Consider the following 16173-nt stretch of genomic DNA (forward strand, 5'->3'; position numbering starts at 1 on the left):
ACCAACAGTGTAGGGAAAATAAAAAAAACTTAAGTGACTACAGAACCATCAAGGACCACAACAGCTGGAGAGGTTCAAACAGAAGAAAGTGGAAGTGGTTCAACCAAATGGACGCTATCTATGGCAATAGACCGGCGAGCAATGGGAGGGAGGGTGCCCTGGACTCGGCCACGGCGTTGTTGGAGTCCATGATGGAGGATGGTACGTTTTGTTACGTTAACTCTATATTCTGCTTGAAAGCTTCACTTTATTTAGTTGACCAGCTACTGGAAAGCTTGCTTCTAAAACAACCAGGCCAATTTAACTGTTTCACTTGTGTAAAATCACCATGCAACAACTGTTTTATGCAGCACAATGAGCTAATAGCTAACAGCTGGTGGTCATGTTATTGTTTATGGTCAGTAATGTTTGTGTCGCGTTTAAGATGATGTCACGGCAGTAGGGCAGCGCAACTATGACGATAAGCCTATAATCCCACCCACGTTGAGGCAGCACTAAACTGCAGTGGAAAAGCAAGCTCAGAAAAGTAAAGCGAGCAGAGTTGAGTCGAACCGTAACGTGCAGTGGAAAAGTGCCATTAGTTGCGCCAAAATGGCCCAACCAGCCATGGTTTCTGGAAATGATGGAGATGCTGTACAGCTCACCATGGGAAATACCACTGAGGAGGGATCTCCTCTCTCAGGCGCAAGGCACAATCTGGAATCCCCAGCCCCAGCTGTGGAATGGTGCGCACTACACGTGCCAGAACTGACGCATTCAGTCATGAACACCATTTTACAGGCCAGAGCATCGTCCACGAGACGCCTCTATGCACTAAAATGGAAGGTGTTCACTGATTAGTGTCTCTTACATGGCAAGGACCCAGTAAACTGCCCCATACATGAAATTCTAATATTTCTTCAAGAGCGATTAGACGCAGGACTCACCCCGTCAACACTCAAAGTGTTTGTGGAAACTATATCTGCGTATCATGCACATGTAGTCGGTGCCTCTATAGGCAAGCATGATTTAATTTTTTTTACATAAAGTTCCTTAAAGGAGCAAGACGATTAAAACCCACCTCGGCCGGCTACAGTCCCGACTTGGGACTTAACTTTAGTCCTAAAAGCTCTCGCAGGGCCCCCCTTCAAACCTTTGGACTCTGTTGATTTGTGCATGATCTCCATTAAGACCACACTACTGCTGGCTCTGGCCTCAGTAAAATGGGTAGGTGACCTGCATGCACTATCAGTCAACAATTCATGTCTGGAGTTTGGCCCCGGTCTTTCAATAGCCACTGTCAAACCCAGGAAAGGATATGTACCCAAGGTCCTAACCATGCCCTTCAAAGTGCAGGTGGTTCACCTTCAGGCCTTCTCCCCTCCTCCATTTAATTTGGATGAGGAACAATCATTGCATTTGTTTTGCCCTGTGTGGGCACTACATGCATACGTTGAGCGTACTTACCAGTTCAGACTGTCTGATCAGCTCTTTATATGCTATGTAGGTTGCACAGAAGTCCGTCTCCAAGCAAAGGCACTCTCACTGGACTGTCGATGCAATTGCCCTGGCTTATGAGTCGCAGGGTCAGGCTTGCCCAGTTGGTGTTAAAGCACACTCAACTAGAGGCATGGCCTCCTCATGGGCATGGACGAATGGTGTGTCCTTACAAGACATATGTTTTGCAGCAGGATGGTCCTCTCAAAACACATTCGCAAGGTTTTACAACCTAAACATAACATCTCTTTCTTCACAAGTCCTCTCTGTTTAGAGCACTTGGTATTCATTGGCCAAATATATATATATACTTATGCCCTTCCCTTTCTTTTTTTTTTCTTTTTTTTTTTATATATTTTTATTGAATAATGTGTATCTATATAGTAAAAAAACAAAAAACAAAAAACCCCCCCCAAAAACAGCGTATTGTATACTGTACAGTGAATGTTATTATTTGTATATTGTTGAGTGTAATTATGTGTATAACAGATGTTTAAATTGTGTTGTGTTAATTTGATGTTATTGTAAATTGGTATATGTCTCATCACTGTCACGACTGCTATGTTGATCGGAACTGCACCCAAGAATTTCACACACCATTGCACTTGTGTATATGGCTGTGTGACAATAAAGTGATTTGATTTGAAGTACGGGCTCCCCATCATTTGCACAACTGCCTGCATTCAGGCCGTTATAATTTACCATAAAGTCACAAGCACTTTCATTATAAATAAAGTCCCTTCCCAACTGGGTTCATAAGGAGTTAATTCATAATATATGACTATAGTTCATATATTCGTTATGAGTGCTCTCCTCCTGGCCAAAACGAGGATCACTCACTGCGGCATACTCATGTCCGTAGCCGTCCCACAAGACTGCGCCACCATGTTTCCTCTCTGGGAAGTTATGTCATGTAGTGCGGTGTGATGGGATTCTGTTCCACATTTTAGAATAATAGTAAAGTCATCACAACTATGGAATAATAGAAATGGAAATATGGGAATTATGTTGTGACTAAAAAAATCCAAAATAAATCAAAACTATGTTATATTTTAGCATCTTCAAAATGGCCACACTTTGCCTAGATTTTGCAGAAATGTACTCTTGGCATTTTTTTCAAACAACTTCTTGAGGTATCACCCTGGGATGCTTTTTAAACAGTATTGAACTGTATCGAACCAACTGGCTGGTGTTTTTATGGACATTTTCAACCTTTCCCTCTCTTTGTCTGTAGTCCCCACATGCTTTAAAACGTCCACCATTGTGCCTGTTCCAAAGCAATCCAAAATCACTTGCTTAAATGACTGGCGTCCTGTTGCTCTGACCCCCATCATCAGCAAATGCTTTGAGAGACTAATCAGAGATTACATCTGCTCTGTGCTGCCTCCATCACTGGACCCATTGCAGTTTGCTTACCGCAACAACCGCTCCACTGATGATGCCATTGTATCCACAATACACACTGCTCTCTCCCAGTGTGTATTGTGGATGCAATGGCATCATCAGTGGAGCGGTTGTTTAACCACTTACTCATTAAAAGAATGAGTAAGTGGTGGCTCAGCGGTTAAGGCTCTGGGTTACTGATCAGAAGGTCAGGGGTTCAAGCCCCAGCACTGCCAAGATGCCACTGTTGGGCCCTTGAGCAAGGCCCTTGACCCTATCTGCTCCAGGGGCGTTGTATCATGGCTGACCCTGCACTCTGACCCCAGCTTAGCTGGGATATGTGAAAAAAAAAAGAATTTCACTGTATATGTGCAAATGTATAACATGTGATAAATAAATACAATTAAAAAAAAATTAAAATAAAAGTGACCCTAAACTTTTGAACGGTAGTGTATATATATATTATATATTTTTTTTTTTTTTTAACTTATGGATCATTTCCTTTGTTGCATTGCTTTCAGATGATGTCAAGTTTCTTGAGGAAAGTTTATAATAAAAATTATAATAGGCCTTCTAGTCACCATCAGACTAAAATGTGGCATAATGTGAAATTTAGAATTATGGTAAGGTTGATTTAAATCCAAACCTTTTTTATCATTACTCTATGTCAAATAAAGAGATAATTATATAAGAAGTCGTTTTCATGTATAAAGTACTCAAATGACTAGATTATTAAAAAATAGGCATTACAATAAGGTTATTTAATATATAAATATTTTTTAATAAATAAATATAAAAATATATAGTTTTTTTTAATTAACTATATCGTGATATATATCATTATCGTGATGTAAAATGATTCACATCGTGATATAAGATTTTGGTCATATCACCCACCCTTAATCAAATGTATGACTACATGACGTGAAAATGTGATTACAGTTACAGTACGTGAAACTGAGACCAAGGCGCAACACTACGTAAGTGGCAATGTCTCACTTTACGCCATCACACATTTTTTTCAAACAGAGAACAACATGAAAATGAGATCAATGCATTTGAGACTTCTGCAATATGTTGACATTCTACACGGTATAAAGTGGCTTGTACTGTATTTGAGTAATCACAGAAAACAGATATGTTTCAAAACTGAGACCAGTGCTGGAAATAAACGGTTTATGTAGCAACTAAAATGTCCCTAGATATCCTCCTAATTTGTAATTACTTTTTTCCCAATGTATTATGGATGTGATCCAGACAAATCAACCTGTAATAAAAAACTGCTTTCAAACTAAAATCCATTCAAATTGTTGATATGGAAGAAAAGCGCAACAACAAAAAGCTCAAATTCTTTTACGCATCTGGACGCATCACCGCAAACTGCATGCAGTCTGAACTTACTCCATGCACGCAAATGTGTGAGAAGTGCTCTCACACAGTTGACACCTCTTGTTGTTACGTGTTCACACCCTCACCTATGGATTGTGTCATTTTTGCCTTAATTTCGAATTGTTGATGCTGCAATTTTGTAATCGAGGAATTTGCTTAATCGAGTAATCGTGACAGCCCTACTTGTCACCCAAACAATAAACAATATCCCATGAATTATTCCATTGGATTACACATGGAATATCTCATCTCACATCAAATCCCAACTCGCTCGCACCTCTCTCTCCTGTTTTCTAATTGCTATGTGACTAGCACGACACTCACTTGAAACCAAGTTTTACTCACACATTTCAGACAAGACACATTTTTTAGCATGTACAAAGCACCGAACACAAGATGCACTTGGTGTGTGCCAAAAAAAATTAAATGCAGAAAAAACCCTGACCATCAAATTGATGGAAAGCATTTAAATTATTCATCAATGTTTTTAAAATTACTAAAAGACAGAAAAGTTATTACGGCCTCTGATGTAATATGTAAGTAGCGTTTTCCATTTGCATGGGAACCTTTGATCGGAACTCTATCCGATCACTGTGGAGACACATTGTCTGCAAGGTGTAAATGCAATCCAGCTATAAATACTCTGGATATGAAACGCATGTTAATGCAAGGTGTAAATTGGGCCAAAGGTTCATCTACAGGACTTGTTTTCACATGCATGGTGCATATATTTGCATTATTTGTTTTTTGCATTATTTTAATTGCATTATGAAAAAAATATGTTACATATTTTTGTGGAGTAGGCTAAAGCTGTTGGTAATTTAAACTACACTAAAGATACCCTTGCAAAAAAGTCTGTAATGTTCTTTTCAAATCACAACCTGCAGTACACTGAAATAAATTTTATCATACAATGATCCTTCAGGCTTTTGCTCTTCATGTAGTAGTTTTTTGTTTGTTTCTGTTTTTCCCTTTTCTCCCCAATTTGGAATGCCCAATTCCCACTACTTAGTAGGTCCTCGTGGTGGTGCGGTTACTCACCTCAATCCGGGTAGCGGAGGACAAGTCCCAGTTGCCTCCGCTTCTGAGACAGTCAATCCGCGCATCTTATCACGTGGCTATTGTGCATGACACCGCGGAGACTCCTAGCATGTGGAGGCTTATGCTACCCATGCACAACTTTCCATGCACCCCACTGAGAGCGAGAACCACTAATTGCGACCACAAGGAGGTTACCCCATGTGACTCTACCCTCCCTAGCAACAGGGCTAATTTGGTTGCTTAGAAGACCTGGCTAGAGTCACTCAGCACACCCTGGATTCAAACTCGCGACTCGAGGGGTTGTAGTCAGCATCAATACTCACTGAGCTACCCAGGACCCCCGCTCTTCATGTAGTTTAAGGAAACGTATAGGAAATACTGTACGGCAGAGACAACAGTATTGTCCTTTGTTGTCTCTATCACAAGTAATGACATTGTAATATGTCAGTGTGACAAGGTTTTATCCTTTCAGATGAAACTGGGTGAAGAGGGGAGAATGCAAACACTTATGTGGTTTAAATGTTATAAACTACTGCGATTGTTTAACTGCAGACACTACAGGTAGCAGCAGAAGTTATGTTCACCATGTACCTGAATAATTTCCAATATCCTAACATCAACACACACTGCCCAAAATCAATAAGTATTCAATAATGAATTTCTATTTTAAATAAACCATACACTTTTGAGATTTAGCCAAGTTATAAAAGAACATATAAAACTGGCTTTCTTGAAGCACTTACCAGTTTAATGGCCACATATTCATTAGTGTAAAGATTCTTCCCGAGTCGAAGCTCGCCAAAGTTTCCGCAGCCGATCTTCTTTCCCACTCGGAAGTTAGGGCCAACCATAAGCACTCCAGAATTGGTCCCGGAGCCTCGGCCCCCTCCGTGCCCTGTCCTGCTCCCACCAGTCTTAGACATTCTCTTTCCTTCCTCCACCTCTCCTTTTCCTCCTCCTCCTCCTCTCTTATCAAAATCCATAAGCTTGTGATACCCCGGCCTCTCCACGATTACTCCACTGCCATAAAATCACAGAGCCACCAAAACAACTAGCAACAGGGGTATGGGGAATGGGATGGAGGAGAGGAATTTAGAGAGAGAGAGTGTGGAGGGAATGACTGATCCACAAAACAGTTCTATGCATGTAGCTTAAACTAGACATGAACTGCTTTTATAGGTGGGGAAGTACTGACAACAGCAGACAATCCAAGGAAGTGATATCTGACACAAGACATTGCAATCTTCCTCAAATCCAACTTCAGAAGAGCATGGTCATCAGTAGATGGTCACAATAACATGTGTTTACAGACACATGCACACACCTTTGCTTCCACACGGCCCTAGCTACTGAAAGCAAGGCACTGTCTGGCATCATTTTCCATCCTTAGCGCCCCCTCCAGGTGGTTTTGTAGCGACGTGTCAGACATTCCTTGTGTCCACATACGAATACATAGCATGTCAGTTTGTGTTGAAACAGGCAGCACATCAGCGGCGCATCTTAGAATATCTAGGGCAGAGAAAAACACATTTATTAGAGCCCAACCGATATGGGATTTTTGAGACCGATACCGATTTTAGAGAGGGAAAATTCACCGATTACCGATATGGTGGCCGATCTAGTTAATTTTTGAGCTGGAATGAAAACAGACCTTTTCTATGTGTGTTGCTCAAAAATTTGGCACTGATATGACTATGCAAAGGTACTCAGAAGGCTGCTTTCTTAAATATTTTTATCAAAGAATATTTGACATTATTATTATACACTGTCAACAAATTCAAGAAATGAACACTGAGAAAATAAAGAATAAATAAAAATACAATAAATAGCTTAATAAACATCAGTACTGTATGTTTAGTATCAGTCAATGGCTGACCATTAAAATAAAGAATAAATTCAAATAAAATAAATAGCTAAATTAACATCAGTAGTACTGTTTAGTATCAGTAAAATGCTGACCATTTAAATAAAGAATAAATAAAAATAAAATAAATAGCTAAATAAACATCAGGGGCCGGTTGCACCAGCTATACGTATGTTACAACTTAGCCTAGTTGTGGTGTAAATGGGCACTAAATCAAAATGTATGCACTACTAAATATTTGAGCGTTGCACCATTACATTTATGTAGGATATAACCCTACGTATAAACTAAATATTTATGGAAGCCTCAGACCAGGCGTAACTGATGGAATAAAAAAGCAGACTCACTTAATGACATCAATGAGCTCATGTTTTGGTTGACAGGCTTCAGTCCTTTCGATATATATGATGGTGTTGGCATTTACACTCGTTTACATTTACGAGAGAGAGAAAAAAAACGTACTTTTAAGCAGCTCTTCAGTATGAAACCAATCTAACGGTGCAGTTTTTATGGTGCGTCGCCCAGTGTCAAGTTTCAACACATTCAAAATATATAATATATTAAAATGATTAAATGTCTATTTTTCCAGCCTGTTGTATTAGTATTTATTTATCACCCCTTATTTATTTTAGATACAGTTCCTATAAATTATTATTTACACAGGGCAAATATACTATTTATTAAATCTACTTTTATTACGTATCCTATTTAATGTCAGGAAAACCAGACTTTTAAATATTACATTTTATAAATGCAACAACTGGAATTGTTCAGTTGAAGGGGGTACCAAACTGTGAATCCTGAACAAAACAGTTTGGTGAATACAAGTTTACACGCTGACAAGGTATGAAAGTAGCTACGTGGTTAGCTAGTTAGCTATAAGCTCGTTGCCACGTAGAGCAAAAGATGGACTTTATTTACTTTCCAGCATTGTGTCTCATCAACTAGGTAACAACATAGTGTGAAATCAACACTCAACAAACACAATCCACCACCACACCGTTGTCTGCTGAGCTGCAAAAAGATGCTCTTGTGCTTAAATTTCAATCTACTACACTACTGACTGCACTGACAAACTATAGCTGGCTAACATAACAAACAGATGTGATCAACATGAGTGACATGGTTGTCAGAGACTGGGTTAACATTATATTAGTTATAAAAAATGATGGGGTCATTGTACATTAACTTTTCACTATGTATTTCACAACCTACTTAGCAATTTACCAAGAACACACTGCTCAACTCCACCCTGTCTGCAGAGCCACTGTCAGCTCAGAGTCAGCTCTGTAAACAATGGAGTCGGAGCACGCTCTGCTGGACAAACTACGTAATGACACCAATTCTAAAGCATTGTTTTCTGCATTACATGTTCTGAAAAAGTTTTCATATCTGCGCATATCGGTAAACATACACTATATTGCCAAAAGTATTCGCTCACCCATCCAAATAACTGAATTCAGGTGTTCCAATCACCAATCAGGTGTATAAAATGAAGCACCTAGGCATGCAGACTGCTTCTACAAACATTTGTGAAAGAATGGGCCGCTCTCAGGAGCTCAGTGAATTCCAGCGTGGTACTGTGATAGGATGCCACCTGTGCAACAAGTCCAGTTGTGAAATTTCCTCGCTACTAAATATTCCACAGTCAACTGTCAGTGGTATTATAACAAAGTGGAAGCGATTGGGAATGACAGCAACTCAGCCACTAAGTGGTAGGCCACGTAAAATGACAGAGCGGGGTCAGCGGATGCGGAGGCGCATAGTGCGTAGAGGTCGCCAACTTTCTGCAGAGTCAATCGCTACAGACCTCCAAAGTTCATGTGGCCTTCAGATTAGCTCAAGAACAGTGCGTAGAGGGCTTCATGGAATGGGTTTCCATGGCCGAGCAACTGCATCCAAGCCATACATCACCAAGTGCAATGCAAAGCGGCAGATGCACTGGTGTAAAGCACGCCGCCACTGGACTCTAGAGCAGTGGAGACGCGTTCTCTGGAGTGACGAATCACGCTTCTCCATCTGGCGGTTGCCAGGAGAACGGTACTTGTCTGACTGCATTGTGCCAACTGTGAAGTTTGGTGGAGGGGGGATTATGGCGTGGGGTTGTTTTTCAGGAGCTGGGCATGGCCCCTTAGTTCCAGTGAAAGGAACTCTGAATGCTTCAGCATACCAAGAGATTTTGGACAATTCCATGCTCCCAACTTTGTGGGAACAGTTTGGGGATGGCCCCTTCCTGTTCCAACATGACTGCGCACCAGTGCACAAAGCAAGGTCCATAAAGACATGGATGAGCGAGTTTGGTGTGGAAGAACTTGACTGGCCTGCACAGAGTCCTGACCTCAACCCGATAGAGCACCTTTGGGATGAATTAGAGCGAAGACTGCGAGCCAGGCCTTCTCGTCCAACATCAGTGTCTTACCTCACAAATGCACTTCTGGAAGAATGGTCAAAAATTCCCATAAACACACTCCTAAACCTTGTGGAAAGCCTCCCCAGAAGAGTTGAAGCTGTTATGGCTGCAAAGGGTGGGCCGACGTCATATTAAATCCTATGGATTAAGAATGGGATGTCACTTAAATTCATATGCGTCTAAAGGCAGATGAGCGAATACTTTTGGAAATATAGTGTATATGCTGATACCGATATATCGGTGAAAGGCTAATATCGGCACTACTTAAAACGCCTCCACACTAGACCTACAACTCGATTTTGACTGAGGATGTCACTCATGCAGACTGCTTTGCTGAGATCTTGCTCTCTTCAGTCAGAGGTATGACACACTTGCTGATTAAGAACGGTGGAGGTGTGCAAACATACCTACTCATCGCAACTCTCCCTCTCTGTTTCCCTGTCACGTGGAGCTTGCTGAAATAACAACAGGAGTACCGTATGAGCATAAAAATTTTTAATGGATTGATTTAGGAAGCGAGTCATGGAGGAACTTTACCTTGTCAAAGAGTGTGATTGTGTATTTATCCCCTCGAGGCTTGCAGTAGAACACGTATGAACATATGCAGCTTTCAGTGAGTACGAAATTACGTTCAATAAAAACAGACTGTTTCTTCATGTTCAGATTAGTCATTTAGTGTAGGAGAAAAATGATTCTGGTGACAGTATCACTGTAGATTACAATCAGCATTTGTGATTATAGCAACTGAGTGCCATGAAAACATTCAGATCAGCTTGATGTTCTTTGGTAAAAGAAGCTCATTGGTCACTTGACGAGAACACAAGAACCTGCCTTGGTGACAGAAAGATTTTTTCAAGCAAGCCTGATGTGCTTTTACAGTTTTTGAAGCCATTAACTCAACAGAGAGTCCCGACGGTCAAGTGATTAACGACCCCCCACTGGCAAAGGCTAATGTGCACTTAATCTCCCTCCGCCTGGCCGACGATTATGTAAATTAAGTTCACACCTGAAAATCACTGGTAAAATCGGCTAGTGTGGCACCGGCTTTAAAAGTACACATGGAGAACTGCATTCTAATAGCACCTGCTCTTCTAGATCAGGGGTTCTCAACGGGGGCGGTACCGCCCCCCAGTGGGCGTTCAAAGGATGCCAGGGGGCGCTGAGAGCAAACTGGTAGAGAAGGGGGTGTTAGGTCACGGGGGGGGGGGGGGGGCTTATCAGTCATGTTAATCAAATCGTCAAGTTCCTGTTTGCCTTAAAATGTTTATCTAGTCTCCATTATACGGGTTGGTATGCATTTGTACCTCGGATTATCTGATTCTGAAGTCTAGCGACGCATCTGATGTATCTGGTTTAGCAGCGTCAAATAGTCAGGCAAAGTCACAACCTCCGCTAAGCCACCTGTATGGCTATGTAAGTGGATACGGCTCAATGGACAGAGCAGCACGAGGGCAAAGCAGGTGCATTTTTACTCACAGACCGGTCTCAAGCTCTTAAACGCACACATCTGATCATTGCTGCGCTGCGAGAACCAGTGAGAAACCATTTGAATTTGGCACAGAATTCTACATGACCACCCTTGAATTTACTATAGCACTAACTGTACTTTAGGCAGAAATAAGATTCATAATACATATTATCATATCACTACTTCAGCTCTATTAAATTGTCATAGGCTACATTGGGGAGTGAGGGAATACAATAAATTTACTTTTTTTTTGTTACAGCTTTTAAATGTTTATATTTTGTATTCATTGTTTTTACATGTGTTTAGAGTAGGTCTACTGTTTGTAATTACAAAAATGCCACTAACCATGGTAGTGAAGAAGATCCATACTTCCATGTGTTTACTATGGTCTTGTTACAAATAGGGATGCACCGATACCACTTTTTCTCTTCCGATCTGATTCCGATATCGGAAATCTCAGTATCGGCTAATACCGATCCCGATCCGATACCAGTGTTGTTGTTTTTTTGCATAATCAGTTTAGAATATCTTTACATTATTGTGTGGGAGTACTCTTTAACATGTAAAGAAACACAAACCTCTAACTACACATTATTTCAATATAAATGTATAGCTTATTAAAAAACTAGTAACTATAGTATACAATATAAATTATAGCTTATTATTAACTAGTATACTGGATAATGTAGCAACAAAATTAACAGTAATTCCAGTATAAGTCATCAGTAGAAAATATATGTATATATATATATATTTTTTTTTCAACTTGTATCTGGACTTTAAAGGATTCAGATCTCTATTTGTTCAGTTTAATTGTAAGATATCAGCTCACTTTTAATTTGTAAACAAATGATAATAATAATAATAATAATATATTATTATAGTAATATATATAGTAATATATCTCAATCATGCACCTTTAACTTTTAAACCCTCAGGCTTTTATTTTGACATTCTGAACTCTCCAGGAATTCCTGTTTGTGTCTGTTTGTATGCAAGTTCAAAGTAGTTTAATTCGCTTCTTATTCAAATTCTGGTAAAAAAAGAAAGAAAAAAAAAAGCACCTCCAGTGCTGTTCTAAATGCATATTATAAGTGAACCGATCTTTTGAGCATTTACATCTGAGATGTAGTGCTCAAATATTGCGCACCTTGTGAAGGCTAAAAATAGGTGCATGTGTGTGTGTAAACAGAGCAGCGCCATTCACTGACGCACTGAAGCTGCGCGTGCATTTTATATATTTACTTATTAAACACAGCCTTTTGTGATTCACAGAGCTATCGCACGTCTTCAAGTGGCTTTGAATAAAATGCACCAATCATATGAACTACTTTGTGTTCTTATGGTTCTTTTATGTCATTTTTTGAGCTTGACAGTAACGAACATGACTAACACACAGTATCGGATTTGGATCTGGCTCGTCGGACCGATACCCGATCCGTTTAAAAGCTTCAGTATCGGAGCCGATACAATCCAGGTATCGGATTGGTGCATCCCTAGTTACAAACACCGTTGTTAAAACTATAAAAATAAATAAATACATTTAACTTTTCATAAGGGCAATGATTTTATATTAAATAGAAATGTGTAAATCCTAAAATAAATAGGCTAAAATATTTTAGTTTGAGTGTGAGAAAATCTAACTGGTTTTGTTTGTCTTCAGAAATTCCAAGAGATGACAGAATTTGAATCAATAAGAACCTGATGAAAGGAGTTCCAACTCAGTCATACTGTTAGAATAATTTAGTCACATAAATTAGGTGTTAACTTTTTACTTTTTATAGATAACCTTACTGTTGTTGATACTAGTAAATGTACATCTACGTCCAACTCAAAATTAATGCCGTAATGTAGAATGAGCATTTTAGTGGGGCAAAATAAACAATATTATCAGTCTATTCACTATAATAACCACTAGAATAACAATACCACTTGAATTATTAGTTTCTGTCTTCACGTTTTCATTTTATAGCCCCAGATCTAGACCTCCATCTGCTTAAATTTAAGAAATGGTTTGGTCTCACGTTCATGACGCATAAGCCTGCTGAATTTATTAACAAAACTTTAAAATTATGCAATGTCTGGGGTAAGGGAATGAAGTGGGGGGCCTTCATCAAAAAAAAGTTGAGAACCACAGTTCTAGATGGTGGGAAGAGCTTATGATCAGAAGCTGCACCGCTCATTTTGAAGGGCATTTCACAAACACTGAACATGAACACATTTCTCGATTGTGACTCTGCGATATAAAGTGGTCTAGATATAAAGAATTCCCCCAATAATAATAACAACAACCTAAAATCGTATTAATTCAAATTTGGATTGGATGTATTTGTCCGGCTTGGGTTATTGAACAAAGTTTTGCCTATTACAGCTTTATAACCCAGTGCAGTGAAAACCAAAGCACTTAGTGGTAAAAATGTCTTAATAACACAGTCAATGTGTTATTACACTTTGCCAATTCACACAATCCTTAAACAATTTAGCTTTTGAGCCTATAAATGACCTCAGATAAAGCAGAACACATGCAATGAAAGGTGAAGGGAGAAAAATCCATCAAAAAGTGGAAAAAATCTGCATTGAATCACTGTCTCTATTAAAGACAAAATTTACTAGAGTTCGACGGTTTAAGGGATGCAAAACCAGATCTCCCTTCAGGAAATGATATCTAGCATTTCTGACTTCCAGGTCTAAAAATACATCCCGCAGGAGCTTGAGATGAGGCCTGAGGTCGTGTGACGTGGAGTCGGAGTCATCTCGGTCTGAGTGCCTCTGTTGTGTTGTGAGTGAAGGGAGGCACCTCTCCAGATGTTACGGATGATGCTGACCTTGTGCTGGTTTATTTAACAATGGATTGTTTCCTGAAAAACTAAGATGGAAGAATTCATACCCAGGATACTCATGCCTAATTAGCCACTGTGATTCAATAGACAATTTGCTCATCTCATTAGATAATAATATTAAGCACTAATAGCCAGGTAACGCTATTAGTGCTTCAAGAGAATTTGTGAGTAGATGCAAGCCATTATGGCAAGTCAACACGAAGGCTAACACATTCATTTAAAATTGAAACTATAAAGACAGGAGACATTTCTCTTGAACATAACAAAAAGTACATTTTTAAGTCCAATTGGTTATTAATCACACTGTGTATTTGCACAAACCTATGCATAATCTCAACTCAAGTGCAAAATATTTGACACGCTCAATGACATAAACAAGTTCAGACCCTCCCATTGCATGTGTTCCTTGTCTAATGAATATCACAATAAGTACCATAAACCATTAACTAGAAATACAAGACTGACAATGTATGCACTCTTGTCTCAAAAAACTGCTTCAGCGTTAACAAGGTATCAGCTCTTAGGGAGCCTGTGCTGAAGATGACTATTTAACGTGAAAACACATACTCTCAAGCAAATTCCAACCAAAATTTCTCAATGGACCCCCTGAAATGTTGCAGTTTAATATAATGGTCAATTGTTGTTGTTGGTTTTTTTAAAGTCTTACACCCTATGCCATGCTGGTATAGTGCACAAATTACAGAAGGAATATCAATATAAATATGAATTCTGTTTGGCTTTAACTGCCTGTGGATCTGCAGCATTCATCCCAAGACATCAGAATTATAAACGATGGTTAAAATCTATACAATTAACCGTGCAACTATAGTCTATAATGCATCGTCTCATGTCGAATCAGGCTTGGTTTACAAGCATCGACAACGACATTTTTTTTACGACGCCAACAATTGTGACAATACAGGCCTATTCTTCACTGGCCTACCATCAAGATTTAGCACGACTGGTTCTTGGGACACTCAAGTAATGAAAACACAGTTAATTATCCAATATTTAGAAAAAGTCCAAAAGTTGTCTAAAGTGCTAACATGAAAATAAACTGGTCAAATGTTCCTGCTAGCATCATTTAGCTCGTCACCAAAGTATGAGAAACTTAAGTTCTCATGATAAACTCCAAAACATCTTTGGTACATTGCGTGTCCCTTGCAGGAGTATTATATATGGAAGTATAAATATCAACGAAGTGACAATCTGAATCATTGGCTGTCGATGGGCTAATGTTGTCAAAAGGGGGTATTGCATAGGCACTGAGTTGCCAACTAAGCAACAGAAATGAGTGAACACACAGCTAGCGCGCTAACTAGCCCAAACAGGCTAACGATCTGTGGCCTGCGCTTCAGCGAGATAACGAGAGTTAGAAAAAACACATAACAACACAAACGGGGTTGGGGAAAGGAAAAGACAGCTTGTTATTGTCTACATAAACACAACGCATACGTCAAAGCGGCATTTATTTACGAGCACATACATATATCCATTTGGGTGCTGGACGTACAGCTAGCCAGCCATTACCCGGGCAACTCCTTAATCCCGCACACTCGAAAATAGTCTCAGTTATTTACACGGAATATTCATCAGATCGTTCAAGGAGGACGACTAACTAAAAGATTAGACACTTTTACCCAAATCTGTGTATCACCAATCGACGACAGTTCCCATTGTGTCGGTGTTATTGCACATTCCTTGAAGCCATTATAATTTTTTCTCCCTCTACGCTGATGTCTCTTTAAGCCTCTCCATACAGCTGGCGCCTTTCCTCCGCTGCCGCTCGATCACATCAGAGGGTTTAAGTTGCAAAACTTGCGCAGTTCCGTTTGGAGAATAGCGGGTCATAAAAATCACTCGTTCTTCGGAAAAAAATAATGCGCAGTTTTATTGTAAAACTACGTGAGAAACTGATACCTGATAACGAACTAGGCGAATGGCTTGTACTGTACGTGCTTCCTGAATTTAAGTTTGAACAATAATCGCAATAAGTAAATAATTCTCGTGATTTATAATGGTAACCTATAAGCAAGGGGCTAATACCACATGTGTTAGAATTATAATTACTAAAATTTGTAAAGATATTTTGATTGAAAACTGAAGTTTGTTTGAATTCTTAAATCTGTTAAAGTGTATTTTCCAGGTGCTCCCTGCATTTCCATGAAGTTTTCACAGTTTTAATCATTCTTTTGCATTTTGTACTTAAACAGCCAGATGGTGTGATAAATGAATTTGCAACTTCATATCAAGTAACAATTCTGGTGTTTTTATTATTATTATTATTATTATTATTATTATT

General features: G+C 39.3%; 1 protein-coding gene across 7 annotated transcripts in view; it reads right to left on the reverse strand.

The window, feature by feature from the left end:
• LOC127441305 (casein kinase I-like) overlaps positions 1-15804 on the reverse strand; it is a 39380-nt gene extending 23576 nt beyond the window's left edge. The window contains exons 1-3 of one of the 7 annotated variants that reach the window (XM_051698548.1): positions 10101-15501; positions 9971-10018; positions 6033-6798 (exon numbers count right to left, since the gene is read on the reverse strand). In XM_051698548.1, the coding sequence (XP_051554508.1) occupies positions 6033-6272 (240 nt within the window). In that variant the 5' untranslated portion in view covers positions 6273-6798; positions 9971-10018; positions 10101-15501. The other 6 variants (XM_051698550.1, XM_051698546.1, XM_051698552.1 and 3 more) reach the window with 6 other exon arrangements.
• Between the last annotated feature and the right edge of the window lie 369 nt (positions 15805-16173).

The sequence above is a fragment of the Myxocyprinus asiaticus genome, chromosome 5, assembly GCF_019703515.2.
Source record: "Myxocyprinus asiaticus isolate MX2 ecotype Aquarium Trade chromosome 5, UBuf_Myxa_2, whole genome shotgun sequence".
NCBI lineage: Eukaryota > Metazoa > Chordata > Actinopteri > Cypriniformes > Catostomidae > Myxocyprinus > Myxocyprinus asiaticus.